General features: G+C 48.5%; 1 protein-coding gene across 1 annotated transcript in view; it reads right to left on the reverse strand.

Moving 5' to 3' along the window:
- The window catches only part of CD99L2 (CD99 molecule like 2), a 29,217-nt gene extending 24,406 nt beyond the window's left edge, over positions 1-4,811 (reverse strand). The window contains exon 1 of the mRNA XM_027888377.1: positions 4,660-4,811. Within this exon, the coding sequence (XP_027744178.1) occupies positions 4,660-4,804 (145 nt within the window). The 5' untranslated portion in view covers positions 4,805-4,811. The remainder of the gene's footprint in view (positions 1-4,659) is intronic.
- Positions 4,812-14,764: the final 9,953 nt, after the last annotated feature.

Below are 14,764 nucleotides of genomic sequence, written 5' to 3' on the forward strand. Positions count from 1 at the left end.
ATTTTGGAGTCACTGCAAGGCAGTTTTGTAAATCTGCATTAGCATTAACTTCATCCCCATCATGCCAGCAGGCTGAGCTCTCAGATCAAACCCAAATCTGACCCTGAGCAGCTCCGCTGAAATCCCTGTGAGTGTACAGGCAGCGTTCACCTCTCTCTTTGCCACAGCTGACGGGCTGGTATCGGGACTTTCTGTTTTCTCCTCAAAAGCGCTGCTCCCTTTAGAAATCACGTTCCTGTGCTCACATCCCAAATCACAGCTAGCGACTCCAGCATCTGGATCCCCAACTTTGAAGTTTCCTTTTCAAAGTCCTTTCATGTTCTGCGTTTTGATGTGCCACGTTCATCTTCTCCCATTTTCCTCTATGCAAGCTCTTCCACCGATTGTGAATTTCAATCGGATTACAAAGGAATTATTGCAAAGATTTTCTCCTTGCCATCAATGCTATGTAGTTTATTAAACATATGTTTTGTTATTAGAGTGGCTTCAGAAGCACTGTTTAATAAAACCCCAGTTTTTCCTTTAGTTAATTGTAAAGTCAATGCCTTAAACCTCCAAGACATATTTTTCCAAGGAGAAACAAATTTGTTTTTAAACCAAGCAGTGCTAAAAGTTTATTCCAGTCAACTCAGGAGATCAATAGACAGTTCTGTTTTATGTGCTTTAAGGGCTGAAATGGTTGCAACAGATGTAAGGAAAAAAATCACATTTTTGTAGAGGGGAAAAGAAGCCCGAGAGTTAAATGGCCGTTTCCAAGCACAGATATCAGGCTGATAGAAGAAAAAATTTCAAAATACAAGCCGAAGTATGAAAATTAATTATTTCCACAGCTATGTACACAAATATCTGGGCACGGCACATTTAATTAATGCGTATTTGTTCACAGATCAGAGATAATTTGTAAGAAAACCAATTTGGCTTCTCCTGCTTTGTCGTACGCGCTAAAGACACTATCAAAGTAAAAATTATACTTTAAATGTATTACTTTGACTCGTTGCTGATACCTAGTAATTATAACTTTAATAACATAATAATTTATTATAATAAAGATTTTTAGCAGCTTTACACAATACTGCTATCTCCTTCAGTTTCGACAACAACGCCAAACCAAACCTTCCTCTTCTACTCCAAGTAATTGTTCCCTGAAACTCTCCCAGCACACCCATGGCGAGTGACCCTGGCAAGCCATGGGCACAGAGACGGAGGCTCACTTGGCACCGGCACCCGCTTTTCTGCCAACTGCATCCATGGCTGCCCACTGCAGAGTCTGGACACCTGAAAAAACATCTGGGAAAGAGATGGCTCCTTTCTGCTTTCTCCGTGCTCTCGGCTGGGCACCGTGTCATGCCGAGCCGGTGCAGAGGAGGCGCCTGCAGTGACTGCAGCCATCTGTGTAACAGTTATATATAGCTATCTACACTGTCTGGTATTACTTTCACATTTAAGTGATTATTGTAATTGCTGGTGGGATATTGTAGGCACACTCAGGAGGAGAGGTGATCTGTGAGACGCTGTCTGTGAAGACACAGGTGACAACATGAAGAGTGGCTCGTCACTGCTGAGACGGCAACTTTGGAGGATGCGCCCAACTGCTCTTATCGTCGGTTTGTAACGTGAAGCTTTTCTCCAATCTTTTCTCACACAACATAAAGCATAAAATCCTGCACGTGCCCCTTCTGCCTGGCCTGCCAGAGGTAACCTTGTGCTCCCTGCAAGAACACTGACCTCAGATGTCTAATTTGTCATCTTTCCATGAAAACACATCAGTGCACTCCTGTACTGGCTTATCACGAGAGGACAGGAGAGGAGGGGAAAAAACAACTGTGGAAAGCTCCTTGCTTGACTGTCTTACTGTTTTGCACAAGTATGTGGTTAACCTTGGATGACTCAAACATAACTACTTTCTGGAAAAGCCAAAGATCTGTGCATTTACAACATCATGCAACGTGCTGGCAATAGGGAATGTTTGCCTCTGGCTGCAGCAAAGAGGCTTTGCAGGGTGTTTGGTTTCCTCCACCACCTCAAAGTACTTTAATGCTTCTGCCCCAGCCACACTGTGGGAATAAGCCAGAGTTAAGTGGCACTGGAAAACAGTCTGGTGCCGTGTGAGCAATGCCTGTTTCCAGCCCTGCACCTGCAGCCAGATGGGTTGTGGAACAGAGGGAGCACAGGAGCTCGGGGGTACAGACGGATCAGCGCGGCTGTGTCCAACAGTCCACCCGGCGCTGAAGCATGCAAGTGAAGGGAAACGCAGTGGAATGTGATCAAAGAGAAACCCTTTCTTTTTTCTTTTTTCAGTTAAAAAGTGGAGTTTGTTCCTGCTTTACTGGACAGCCACAGACAAGACACGTCAGTGTTGTGTCAGCAGCGGATCCGGACCCCAGCTGCAGGAATCACACTAAGTACCGATTTCGTTGTTTGTTATCCTCAGTTCTTGGTAATTTGTAAACCTTCAAGCTTGCAAGAGACTGGGCTGCCCACCACCCACCTTGGGCAGTGCTGAAGCAACTGTTTCAGAACAAGCAGCAAAAAGAAAAGCCAAGGAATAAAGGCAATGAAGAAGTGTGGTTTCTATTGATGCTGTACTGAGGAGCTGGGATAGAAAGCCCTATCTTAGAAACCCACTGCCTTCCCATCACCTGGTACTTTCTCATGGGTACAGGATGACGGCAGGGAGTCTGGCCTGGTACCCGAAAGGCCACTTAAGTGCTGAGGTGGGTAAGGGCTCCCAAGTCTCTGACAGGAAGCTACAAAGCTGCTCCAACACGTTTGGGAGAGACAGAGGGAGGAGCAGACACCCACTCATGGGTTGGGAGAGCCATTACCGGGATATTGACACGCCGGGGGAGGAACCAGAGGCCACGTGGAAAGGCTGAAGCCGCGCACCAGCCCCTCTGTTCCGTGTGTCCCGTGTCGGCAGGGCTCTGCACAGGAGAGTGCAGAGAGTGCAGAGCCCAGAGACGCTTACCCTTATATAGTGATTGCCACGGAGAGGCAATTAAAAGCAGCTCAGAGAGGAGACGAACTTAATGTTGTTCAATTACCTGTGAAGCCTCACGCTGGCAGAAATGATTTATGGACGTTTCAGTGAAATTCATTTTGATACAAACACAGCCAAGGATATTTAAGAGCTGGACCCTGCAGCCCAGAGCTCCTAAATGAAACAGAATGGCATTTTTGTTTGCTCACATTGCAAACGGCACAGAATGCAAATAGCTTTAGTGTTGACTAAGCAGATTTTTTTACTACTTTAACCTAAAATCAGGAGTTTATGCACAGTCTCAGCTCAGCCTGTCAGTCTGATATCCACCAATTAAAAATGCAGCAGCTAACCTGGTCAGCATAAGCAACTCTGTACTACACTGTTACCCTTCCAGGTGCACGAACAGGTAAGTACCGAACACAAACTAATTCCAGGCTGACTCATAGAAAACCTAATCTAGTCCAACAGCAAAAGCTGTTTGGGTTTCAGTTCACTATTCACTTTGATGATGACGTCCTCTAACCACTCTGTGTTTGCCAGGTGCCTCCTGGCTAATAGCAGAGGTTTTTTTTTTTTAGAAAAACTTTCTCGAAGCCTTTTACATAACTGCCTATTTTCTCTGAATAACCTTTAAAAGGGCTTTTTTTTTTTTCTATTCACACAAACAGCTTTTTAAGAGTACCTTTTTTTTTTTTTAAGGAAACAAAGAGTTGTGGTGAGCTTTGCATTGATTTTAATTCCTTCCTCGCCCTCCCCCACAAAATAAAGGGTATTTTTTTCCCTATCTTCCTAGCTGCTGTTCAGCTGGGACTGATTTCTGGGTTAGACTATTCTGCTCTGCAGAAATAACAGTGGGACTAAAAACGAGTGAGGATACAACCAGCAGCCCGACAAATTTGGGTCACACAGAGAATCCGCTAATCCAACAGCTCAGTGAGCACAGAGACAAACCCAAACTCCTTTCCCGATGACTCCATGAATCCCTCTGCTTGGGATCAGCTGAGCCCCAGGCTGCTCCAGCGCTTTATACCTGCAGCATCGCACATTCTAAGCACCGCTGTGACACTGTCACCCGGAGGCAGACGCTCCGGAATGAGTTCGTCACCATCGCTGACACCTAACGCCGGGCTGGAGCCGCCCTATCTGTGGGTACCGGTGCGGGACCGGCCCCATAGCGAGTAGGGGCGACAGACGCAGGGGTGGCGGCGGCGGGCAGACCCCAGGGTGGGGGTCGGAAGGAGGAGAGCGGACAAGGATCGTCTTCGGCCCGGCCCCATGCACAGGCTGGCACCCCGCCATCCGCTGCGGAGTCGGGGTGCCCTGCGCAAGGCGGGGCCCCGGGGGTACCCGGGGCGATCCCCCGGGGGTGCACCCTCCCAGCCCACGACGCCCCTCGGGGAGCATCTCCCCGGCCCCGTGAGACCCCCGGGGGGAGGCTGCGCGCTGGCGGGGAAAGCATCCCCCGCGAGAAGCCCCCCACGGCGGCGATGGGGGCGTGGGGGCGTGTGCGCGACCCCCGCGCCCGCTCCCGGGGTGCATCCCGCGGGGGGTACCCCGGGCGGAGGGGCGGGGGGTCCGCCGAGCCTGGGCCGGGCCCGACGCCGCGCCCCCCCGGGGCCCCCCTTCCCCCCGGGCCGCCCCCTCCCCGCGGTGCCCGCGGCCGGGCCGTGCCCTACCTGCGCCCAGCAGCGCCGACAGGGCCAGGAGCAGCCCCAGGAGGCGGCGACCGGCCATGGCACGGCGGGGCTGCGTCTGCCGCGGGCTCGGCTCCCGACTCCGCCGGGGCGGGACGCGCCGGGGATGGGCGGGCGCTCGGCGCATCCGCCCCCCGCTCCTCCCGCCGGCCCCGCGGAGTCCCCGCGGCCCCCCCCCTCTCTCCCCGGGGGGATCGCCGAGGATGGAGCAATGGTGCTTGCGTGGGTGCTTTGCGCCGCTCCAGGGAAAATATGGGAAAAGGAGGTGTTGCAGTTTCACCCTTTAATGCCAAGTGTTTAACATGGAGGTTACGTAGCCATGGAATTGTTGGCTGGAAGCGACCTCTGGAGGTCTCCAACCCAAAGGCCCCCTCGGAGCGGGACCCACGGACACCAGGTTACATCAGCCGAAAATCTCGGGGGGGGGGGGGTAGCCGAAAACCTCGAGGGCTGAACGCTGCCCCACCTCCCTGGGTGACCGACGGCTGTGCTGCCCCATTGCCTTGTGAAGAAGATTCTCCTGGGTTCAGTCTGCCCCTCCCACTGATCATAACCCCCAGCTGTGCTGGCTCTGTCATCTTAATAACTGCCCTTGAGTAGCTGTAAACTGCTAATAGATCTGTCCTCAGCCGCTTCCTCGCCAAAGCAAGCAAGCTGCCCCTTGTGCACCAAGGGCTGGACCCTCTTCTCTCTAGGTCTTTTGAACGGGGGTAGGGAATTTTTTAATAGCACGGTAAATATCTTCTTTGTGATATTTATAGTTTGTTTTGCTACAGAATAGGGGGTGAGGATGCAGTCTATTTTATGGAGGAATTCCTGAAGCTTTAGTGGGGACTGAGAGCCTGAAGAAGTGTTTGGGTTATCCTAGTCCCAAGGCACCTCACAGCAGCTGGGAGACAGCGCTGTTCCCGGCTGCTCCAGCCAAGTGTCAGGGCTGCCTTGGGTCCAGAAAGCCCATTTTTGTCCTTACCGGATACATTACCTGAAAAGATGGTAGGCAAACAGACCATGACCATGGGGGAGTTACTGTCCTCCTTAGCAGTGCCTGGGTCGAAGCATGCGGTGGGATAACGGGGAGGGATGATTATTGCTGACTTTATGGCCACACAGCAAACTGCAGGCTCCCCAGTGCCTTGCCTTCCACCAACGCTCCGGGGGAAGGTCTGGGTACGGGTTTCGGTGAGTTAATGTAGCTGGGCAGGCTGGTGTCGTGCCATCGCAGCTGCTTCTGTGCTGTGCAATTCTCTCTGCTGGTGCAGGAACTAAGGGGAGTTACAAGGGTCCCAGATACAGAGAAGGGATGCTGGAGGAGATGCAGTTCAGCTGCTACACGAGGACATTTGTATATTCACGATATTGCCTCTCTCCCTGTTTATACAAAGAGAAACTCAGGATTTCAGTCCCGTTCAAGGCAAATTAAAGTAGCAGGACAGCATTTGTACCTTCCCAGCCTGGTTCCCCAATAACCTCTCCATGTGCTATTTGCATTTCAATGGCTTTCCAAGCCTCTGGTAGTTGTTGGGGGAGGAGGCGGGTAAAAAGGCTATTATTATATTAGCGTTGGATCAGCTTTAGCAAGCCTGAAGGCATGAGAGAGCATCGTGCAGCTGATGCAACCCGTGACAGTATATTGTTTGCCGTTCTGTGTGAGCCCAGGCTGTGCACCGCTGCCTGTGAGTTGATTCATAATTACAAAGAGATGTATGAATGTAGCACTGAATGGGCAGGAAGGCAGCAGCAGTGCTGCGCTTCGAAGCCGGAGGGAAATAGGGCGGTACGAACCAGGAATTCGTATCGGAATAATGCTTCTGTCTCTAAACTTCCTGGCATCCGAGGGTGCCATCCCTGGCTGGCCGTGCCCAGCTGGAGCTGGGGCTGTGTGCAGCAGGCACAAGTTGTGTCTTTAAGGGAGGCTGAGCCCAAGGCAGCTGGAGAGCCTGGGGCCTGGCCAGCAAGTGACTCAGCATCGCCTGACCTGCGCCCAGGAGCCCAGGCTATTCTTGGTTCGGGCGGTGTTTAAGGCAGCCGAGGCTTAAATGCTTCCAGTTTCACCACAAAGGATGTGCTGGGAGGCTGAGCCTCGAACATGTTTCCCAGGGCTGCACTGCTGCCTTCCTGTTGGATCGCTTTCCTCCAAGCTCCACGGAGCTGTGACCTTTCCATTTTCTTCCCTTGAGCTAGATTAAAGCTGTAATCTCTGAGGAGCAGAATAAACAGCCATCGGAGAAACTTTCAGTGGGACAATATTACTCCCCGTTATATTTTAACAGGTATCATGCTCAGTTCTTTTTGCTGCCTTTGAACATCTGCTCCCTGGGCTTAGCACACTTTTGTCTATCCGAGCAAAATATATGGGCAGGGGGAGCACTGATTAGGAAAGGTAATGCTGGGTCACACAAAAAATCTGATTTAGAATCTTTTTCTTCCTAAATCTGTTCAAATAATTTAGCAGGCTCAGAACGTGTAAACCGTTAGATCTCAGAGCCCCTCACAGGCACTAATCAATTACCCTCGGTAAGTGATGGACACATAAAAAGCATCAATTTAGCTGCTACTGAAGTGCTGCTGTTTTAAAAGCAGAACGAGCTGTCATGTAGCAATGTACAGCCTTGCCACACAGTTATCTGGAAAATAAAAATACACAATTTAAAGTGAGCAATTTCAGAGGATGAACTACGTTTCCACCTGTGAGTGTCTCCTGCCTAAGGTGTTGTTTTATAGCCCTGTTTCCAGATACAATTCTTTTCTAAGTAAAAAAAAAAATTGCTAATTTGGGGGTCTTCTAAATTCCTTTACGAAGCTAGACCACATCTGGTCAAATCTTCTAGATGCCTTTTTTTTTTTTTTCTAAAGTCTTGATTAATATGATCCAAGTGGTTCCTTTAAAAAGAAAAAAAGAAAAAGAAAAAAAAAAACGAGCAGCACTATGAGATGGCAGAGCTACAAGCAGCCCTCAGTCTGCACCACCCTGTACACCCTGTAGCCCACGGCTACCAGACTCTGAGATATTCCCTGGCTCTTCTGTCACAGCTGCATCACCGTGGAGAAGGCAGGAGTGTTTTCCCGGGCAATGGGCTGGCGGGTCGCCACGCTGCCGGCTCTGGTCCTGCGCCAGAGCTGAGATCCAGGAGACTTTTCCTCCTTCAGTGCCAGCAGCTGAGCGGAGGGAAGCGGCTTCGGGGCTCAGTTCCCCCCAGCACTCTGTGCTGGCTGCAGTGCCTTGCCTTGTGCAAGTCACGCCTGAGTAGAGCTCCCTGTAAACAGACTTACCTGCTGCTCATCGCTGCCAAGTGCCGAGCACTACTCGCTATAACCCTCTTCCCAGAGAGCCTCCGGTCTGGTTCCTTGCAGAACCGATGCACTGGGGAATATTTGTACAAGCTTATTTTAAGTCTGTCACTTCTCAGCCAACATTAGATGTCTAGACTCCTGCTATAATCAAAGGTGAGAGTTAGGTTCCTAATTACAGCGAATCACACCCTAAAAGATCCCTTGTCTGTATGGGGAGCACGGACACCTTACACAGGTGATTAAAATGTTTCTGAATGTTCCCTGTTGCGTGCTGGGTCTGCCGCTGTGACTGCAAACAAATACAGAACTGCATCGCCTTGTATAAATCAAATGCTTTAGCGGCACTCTTACAGGAGAAATGTTAGTAGTACTCGGATGGAAATTAACTGGAGAGTGCATTTATTTTTGGCCAGTCCCCCGGGAGCACCTGCCAAGCTTTTCCTCTCATTTCAAACCTCACTGTTCCTGCTGCGAAAGTCTGATGGAGCTTCGAGTCTGGGTCAAGGTGAGTGCCTGGCTCTTCATCAGCTGTCTGTGCCATTTAGAAGGGAAAGAGGAAAGGAAGATAAGCAGCAGGCTGGGCGTGAGGGATGGTGTGCTCCTGTGAGAGCATACAGGAACAGTACTGCTTCTGTACGGTTCATGTACAGATGAAATCCACCTGCTGGTCTTCAAGCATCCACGTACAGTTTTAGAATAAAACTATCCAGTCATAAATTAAATAGAGAAAATTAATTCTGGCCTTGCTCATTGCAGGATGACAGCCAGTTCCCTAAACCAAGGCTTACGTGTGCCCGTTTGAAACCGGAGTAACTGGCACAAGCTGTAGTGCCCTTGTAAAAGGTTTCCAAGGCTCATGGACACGCTCAAGCATCGGTGATGGAGACTTCAGCATCAGGTGGGCCAAGCTCTCCCATTTTGTGGGAGCACGACTTGCGTGTGCACAAGGATGTGCCTTGCAGGGAGCCTGGGGGGCCCCGGTGCCGAATGGGAGCTGGCACGGCCAGGCTGCTCCTCTCCCGCTTCCCAGCAGCGTGTGGCTGGGAGCACGCTCGGAGCCAGGTGCTGCTCTGCCCTTCTGATGGCAGGACTTGCAGGCAGAGATGGTTGGGACTTTATCAGAATAACTCCCTTCTTGGATGGAAGCACACCGGGGCATTGGGATCAATCCGCATCATTTGCAAAGGCCTTAGAAACTCATATTTGTTCTCTCGATTCCTGAAAAGCAGAAAAACCTGGTGGTTTGATTTTTTTCTTTTTTTTTTTTTTTTTTTTGTTTCTTTTTAATTTTCCACCAGGGACAGAAGTTGCTGGCTGAGAATCTGAGGTCTGAACCCAAAAAAAACATGACTCAAGAAGCAGCATAACTGCTCTGGCCAAGGTTTTTGTTTTTACTCAGCCTACTCCAGAAGTCTGCAGGATCCAAAAGGGGCTACGGAGTGTCAGGTGAGGTTCAGTGGATCAATGAACAGCTGTAAAAAAGCTTTCCTGCCTTTCCCAGCAGTTAATAACTTTGTTGCACAGAACTTAGTTTTTCAGAAAGACCTCATGTGATTTTTGGCTGACTGAGGTGAGGGCTGGCGAGGAATATGCAGTTACAAATGAGGAGGGTTTTTTTGGTTTTGTTTTTTTTTAAGAGGAAAAAAACCAAACCCTCAGACAAACAAACTTGCTTTCACCAAAATCTTTGCTCCTGTTGCTGAGAGTGTGCAGTGTTACCTGCAGTAATAAAACAGTGCATAAAAAGCTGCCTTATTCAGACTGAGAAGCGTGGAAATTGGAGTGCAGAACAGGTAGTGTCAGGGCAATCAAGGTGTCTGCTTGGGATTTTTTCCCTCTGGCTGGACAGGGGTGATCTATGTGGCTGGGCTGGTATAATGGAGCAGGTATGACTCAGGGCTGATACTGCTTGGGAGGAAAGTGTGTTTGTTGCCAAATTCTGGATGTTTTGTTGCCAAATGCTGGCTCTTGGAGAAGAGAGATGACTGTCTTCTTGGCTTCTAAACCTAGAGGAGACTTTTAGCACAGCGAAATTGTACATGTCCTTTGGGAAGGCTTTTGAGGCCAAAACCACTAAAAAACCCAGACTCTTTCATCTAAATACAGTCCTAGGAAATTACCATCATCTCAGTCTAATGTCTCTCTTGGACAATGTTATTCCTCTTTTGTAAATAAGGGTTTGCTTGTTTACTCATCCTTCTACCTGTAATGGAAAAGTTCCATTAAGTAGAACAGAAGTTATATACAGAAAAGGAAATTAATGCTTATAAAACTCAAGAAGTTTGGGATTATTCTTAAGTTATTGTGTGTAGGTAGTTTGTTTGAGTTTTCTTTAACCGCGTCATAAAATTTTGTAATTTGGCAGTGATTTCATATGAAATATTATTACTGGTTCAAAACCCCATCGAAAAGTGCTCTTGTGTCTGCTTTTTTCTCTGAGACTCTTCTGTAAATGGGAGAGTTAACAACCCCAAGTGCTGGAGATGGGCAAGTTCTTCTCAGACCAGTGCACAGATGTTCACTTGTTGGGATCATTCAGGCTCACCACAGACTAGTGATTTCTACCATGTTAGCTGGATAGATATGAATTTGATGTTTTTAACTTAGTATTATGGGGATAATTTTCTTTTTATCAAAATCTGGGGCTGTATATGAAATGCTGCTATGTGTGACTTAAAATTAGGAAAAATTTATAAAATTCAGGCCCTTTTTCCATGTTTTTTATTGTTCTTGGCCTGGTCACCCTAATGAGTATGTGACCTGAACCCTGCTGGTGGCCCTCAAGGTGACACGAGTGGAAGTGGTCACTCAACCTCTTTTTGAAAGAGCTTATTTGCTGACAAACCCAATTGTTTCTACTGCTGATGCCACAGAGTGGATCTCCAGGTGTAGTAAAACCCCAGGGCTAACAAAAAGCAGAGCTGGTGGGTGTTTAACTGCTGACTTAATGAACAGAGAAAAATCTGACACTATTTTGACACATGCCTGAAGTGATGCTGTCTTACACTCGTGTAGCTTTGGATTTTGTTCCTGTCTTCATTTTAACTCTTTTCCCTCTTGCTGTCGCTGCCATCATAACACTTTCCTCCCGTATTCTTTAACATCTTCATGGGTCTGGGAGAAATTACGAGCCTCATTCTGTCCACTCCAGGTCTGTGACCGTGCGGGACGCACGTGGCAATAACCAGCCCGCTGAGATGCAAACAGTCAGCGCTCTCCAGCAGAGCGGGCTGACACATCGGGCAGCCCTCCAGCTGCTGGGAGGTGATTGCAAAGTATAAACCCTGCCCGTGGCGGAGAACAGAATCAACCCTTTGCTAGCACAAGCCTTGGCAGAAAGCTCGTGAGCGCATGGATTTATTCGAGTCTAACGCAATTTGACTGAAGTTTTGTCCTCTGCTTGTCAGCCCAGGTGCTCTGGGCAGGCTTAGCAAGGAACGGTGCTAAAGATCTTACAATCAAAACAGACTCTTATTGCTGGATCATAATGTAACAACCAACTCTCATGCCCAGACAGAATTCCCACTGATGTCAAAGGTTTTATTTCCACTGAGAAACTGGTAAGCGCTGTGGATTTTGGAATATTATCAACATTAAAACAACAGTCTGGACTGTGTTTTCCCTGCTGTTGTCATGTGAAACACTTAGGGGTGACTATAAGTGTAAGTCTCTGTTACTCTTTCATTTTGTTCATTTGATGGCAGAGTTGCTGTCTGCTCAGTTAATTAATTCTCCTGCTGTGCTCGGGTCTTTCACACAACACTGGGGAAAAAAAAAGGTTTTGGAGAGTGAGACAATGTAGCACAAACCCACAAAAGTTGTTAGAGGGACCCAGGGGAGCAGAGAGGTTTGGAAAGCTGGATTTATTGTTTAAAAATGGTTTTCATGTAGATCACAACTACATGTGTCACTGCGGAGTCAGCGGTCAGAGCAGCTGAATGGGTAGGAGTTTGCTTGACCTGCTTGGAAACCCATTATGAAATTCTGTGATAATTCACTCTAAGCTGGTTCATAAGTGATGGGGAAGCTGTTTCTTCCTATTCAAAACTGCCAGACCTTTTAACTGCTAGGATGAGATTTGTGCTGTCTCCTGTGGCTCCACACTGGGAGCTCCACTGGTCCCTGGGCTCCGTTCATTCCTGCTGTGGTCAATCCATGAGCTGTTCCTCACAGGTAAATAGCACTGATGATAATTAAGTTTTCATTCCCGCATCTTGAGCCAACTGCAGAAGTGTAAATATTGTTATTGCAGTTTTACAGGTGAGGGGAAGACATGTGGGGAGAAATGTAATTAGTCCAGAGAGCTCAGCATTGTGGCCATGCTGTGAACTGAGCAGCTTGCACTGATGGGGTGACCTGTGAGAGGCTGGAGAAAGAGATCCTGTGTGTTATTGCTGCTCTGGGAGAGGCTAGAGGACCCCAAAACCATAGAATGGTTTAGGTTGGAAGGGAGCTTTAAAAGGTCATCTAGTCCAACCCCCCTGCACGGAGCAGGGACACCTTCAAATAGATAAAGTTTCTCAGAGTCCCATCCAACCTGACCTTGTACGTTGCCAGGGATGGGGCGTCTACCACCTCTGTGGGCAACCTGTGCCAATGTTTCAGCACCTTCATTGTGAAAAAACTTTTTCCTTACAGTTGAGGAAATCAGCTCTCTTTCAGTTAAAACCTTTACCCCTTGTCCAATCGCAACAGCTCCTGCTAAAAAGTCTGTCCCCAACTTTCTTGTAGCCCCTTTAGGCACCGAAAGGTGCTGTAAGGTCTCCCTGGATTCTTCTCTTCTCCAGGCTGAACAACCCCAACCTTCTCAGCCTGTCTTTGTAGGAGAGGTGTTCCAGGTTCGTGGCCCTCCTCTGGTCCTGCTCCAGCAGGTCCTTCCTGTGCTGAGGACCCCAGAGCTGGGCACAATACTTCAGGTGCCACTTACTTGGCTCTGTGCAGAACACAGATCCGTGAGTCTTTAGGCTGGCTGTGGGCTGGATTGGGCTGAGGTGCACGGGCTGTGGGCATCAGAGCCCAGGTTGGTGGGCCTCTCACAATACTGTTCCCAGCTCTTGCAGCCAACACTCACCGCAGTTATTTCCTTCTTAGCATCTTTCCGTGGCCTGGGATGGTGCTTGGCCCCTTGCTGCTGGTTGCATGAAGATTATAAAATGGCCCATGTCATCTGGTGTGTCTGTGTGTGTTGTGACTCCCTGGAAAAGCTCCGTGCTTTCAGCCTACTGTCTTCCAGATGCAACGTCTACCATCCCTACTCCTCCCGGCGGAGCCGGTGCTGTCCCTGGTGGGAGTGTTTGCTACATCAAAGCCCGGTTTGTGCTGCGAGTGGATGATTTCTCTGGTATATTTACACTTGTAAGGGAAGAGGTTTTTTTTTTCCCCTTGTAAATATCACGGCACTTCTGTTGCTTCTGTGCTGGCCCATCTGTGCACCATTTTCACTTGTACTGACTCATGTTCACAGAGTAGTAAGAACTGTCTGTAAGTGTTTTAATTTCTTAGTTAGAGTGGGCCCATTTTGCTTTCCAGTTACTTCAGAGGCAGATGATTGCTGGGGTTTCTTTTTCCTAATGACATCTCTGGACTCTATTGCATTTGTAAAGATTTTAATGAAATAGTTTTCGCTTTTCTATTCATATTTTTCAGGACTTCCCATGTTTCTGGGGTTTGTTCTCTACAGAGAGATGTGCTTTCTGCGTGTTTTCTGCATGGCCAGACATCACTGGCCCCTCTGTAAGTAGGTACAACATCTTTAGCCTGTTACAAGGTTTCAAGTTCAGATATTTCAGAGGAAGGAAACTTGAGGTTGTCCATGCAGATTGCATTCAGGCCCTTTGCACTGTGCTGTGCTCTTTTTAATGAGTGTTCACGTACTCATTTTCTCCACCTCTGTCTCTTTGTAGAGTAGACCTCTGTAGAGATGCCTCTATCTGTTTTCAGAGTAGCCAGAAGCTATTTACTAAACTACTTTTGAACATTTTGACTTGTCTTTGCTGCTCCCTGTGCACCCAGGGTTGTGTTCATCGTCTGCAGGTCAGACCTTGCTCTGTAGCCAGGCTGATCACAGGCTCTTTTCAGCAGCTCCTTCTCCGGTGCTCGCTGAGATGTGATGTCCGTGTCCCCTCAGCTTGACCTGCCTCCCAGCTCTCTTCTGGCCTGGTACCTCAGAGATCCTGCAACCAAAGGGCAACAAAAGTTTGCAGTGAAAGCCCCCCCACACCCTGTAGCCACTGCTGGATGCTGAGTGTGTTGCCTTGGCAGTGTGTCTGGCACAGTGGGGAACCAAGCTCGCTCAGCACTGAGGGTAGTCAAAGTTGTATGGATGTATATATGTCTGAGGCTGAAAACAGCCAAACTGTGATCCTTTTTGCACCCTGAGAATATGAAGAGACGTGTTTCACAGCAGTCAAGTCTGCCAGTATTTCAAGGTATTGCTTTTAGAAGCACGGAGATGTGAGAACATTTCAGTAAATTACAAAAAGATCCTTTTAACAGGGGGCAAAGGAGTCTTTTTCCTTAAACATATTCTTGGGAAAGACTCAAGCCATTTCAGCCAAAATGAAAGGGTTTAGCCCAAGGCCAAATCCAGCTGGAGGAATTTTCAACCAAAACAATTAATTATAGATGAAATTATGAGCAACCAAAACTGGAGTGTATTCAACAGTCACCTGTAATTACAGCAGCACTTTCAACTCTGCCTGGAACACTGTCATCAGTGTCAGTGCAAGTTCTTGGGTGACTCTCTCAGGAAGAACTTTCTTGCAGAGCTGTGATAAATCCCAGCTTGCCGTTTTGA

The sequence above is a fragment of the Empidonax traillii genome, unplaced genomic scaffold (genome assembly GCF_003031625.1).
Source record: "Empidonax traillii isolate 1590-97213 ecotype Southwest subspecies unplaced genomic scaffold, ASM303162v1 scaffold237:size1322474, whole genome shotgun sequence".
NCBI classification, from domain to species: Eukaryota; Metazoa; Chordata; class Aves; order Passeriformes; family Tyrannidae; genus Empidonax; species Empidonax traillii.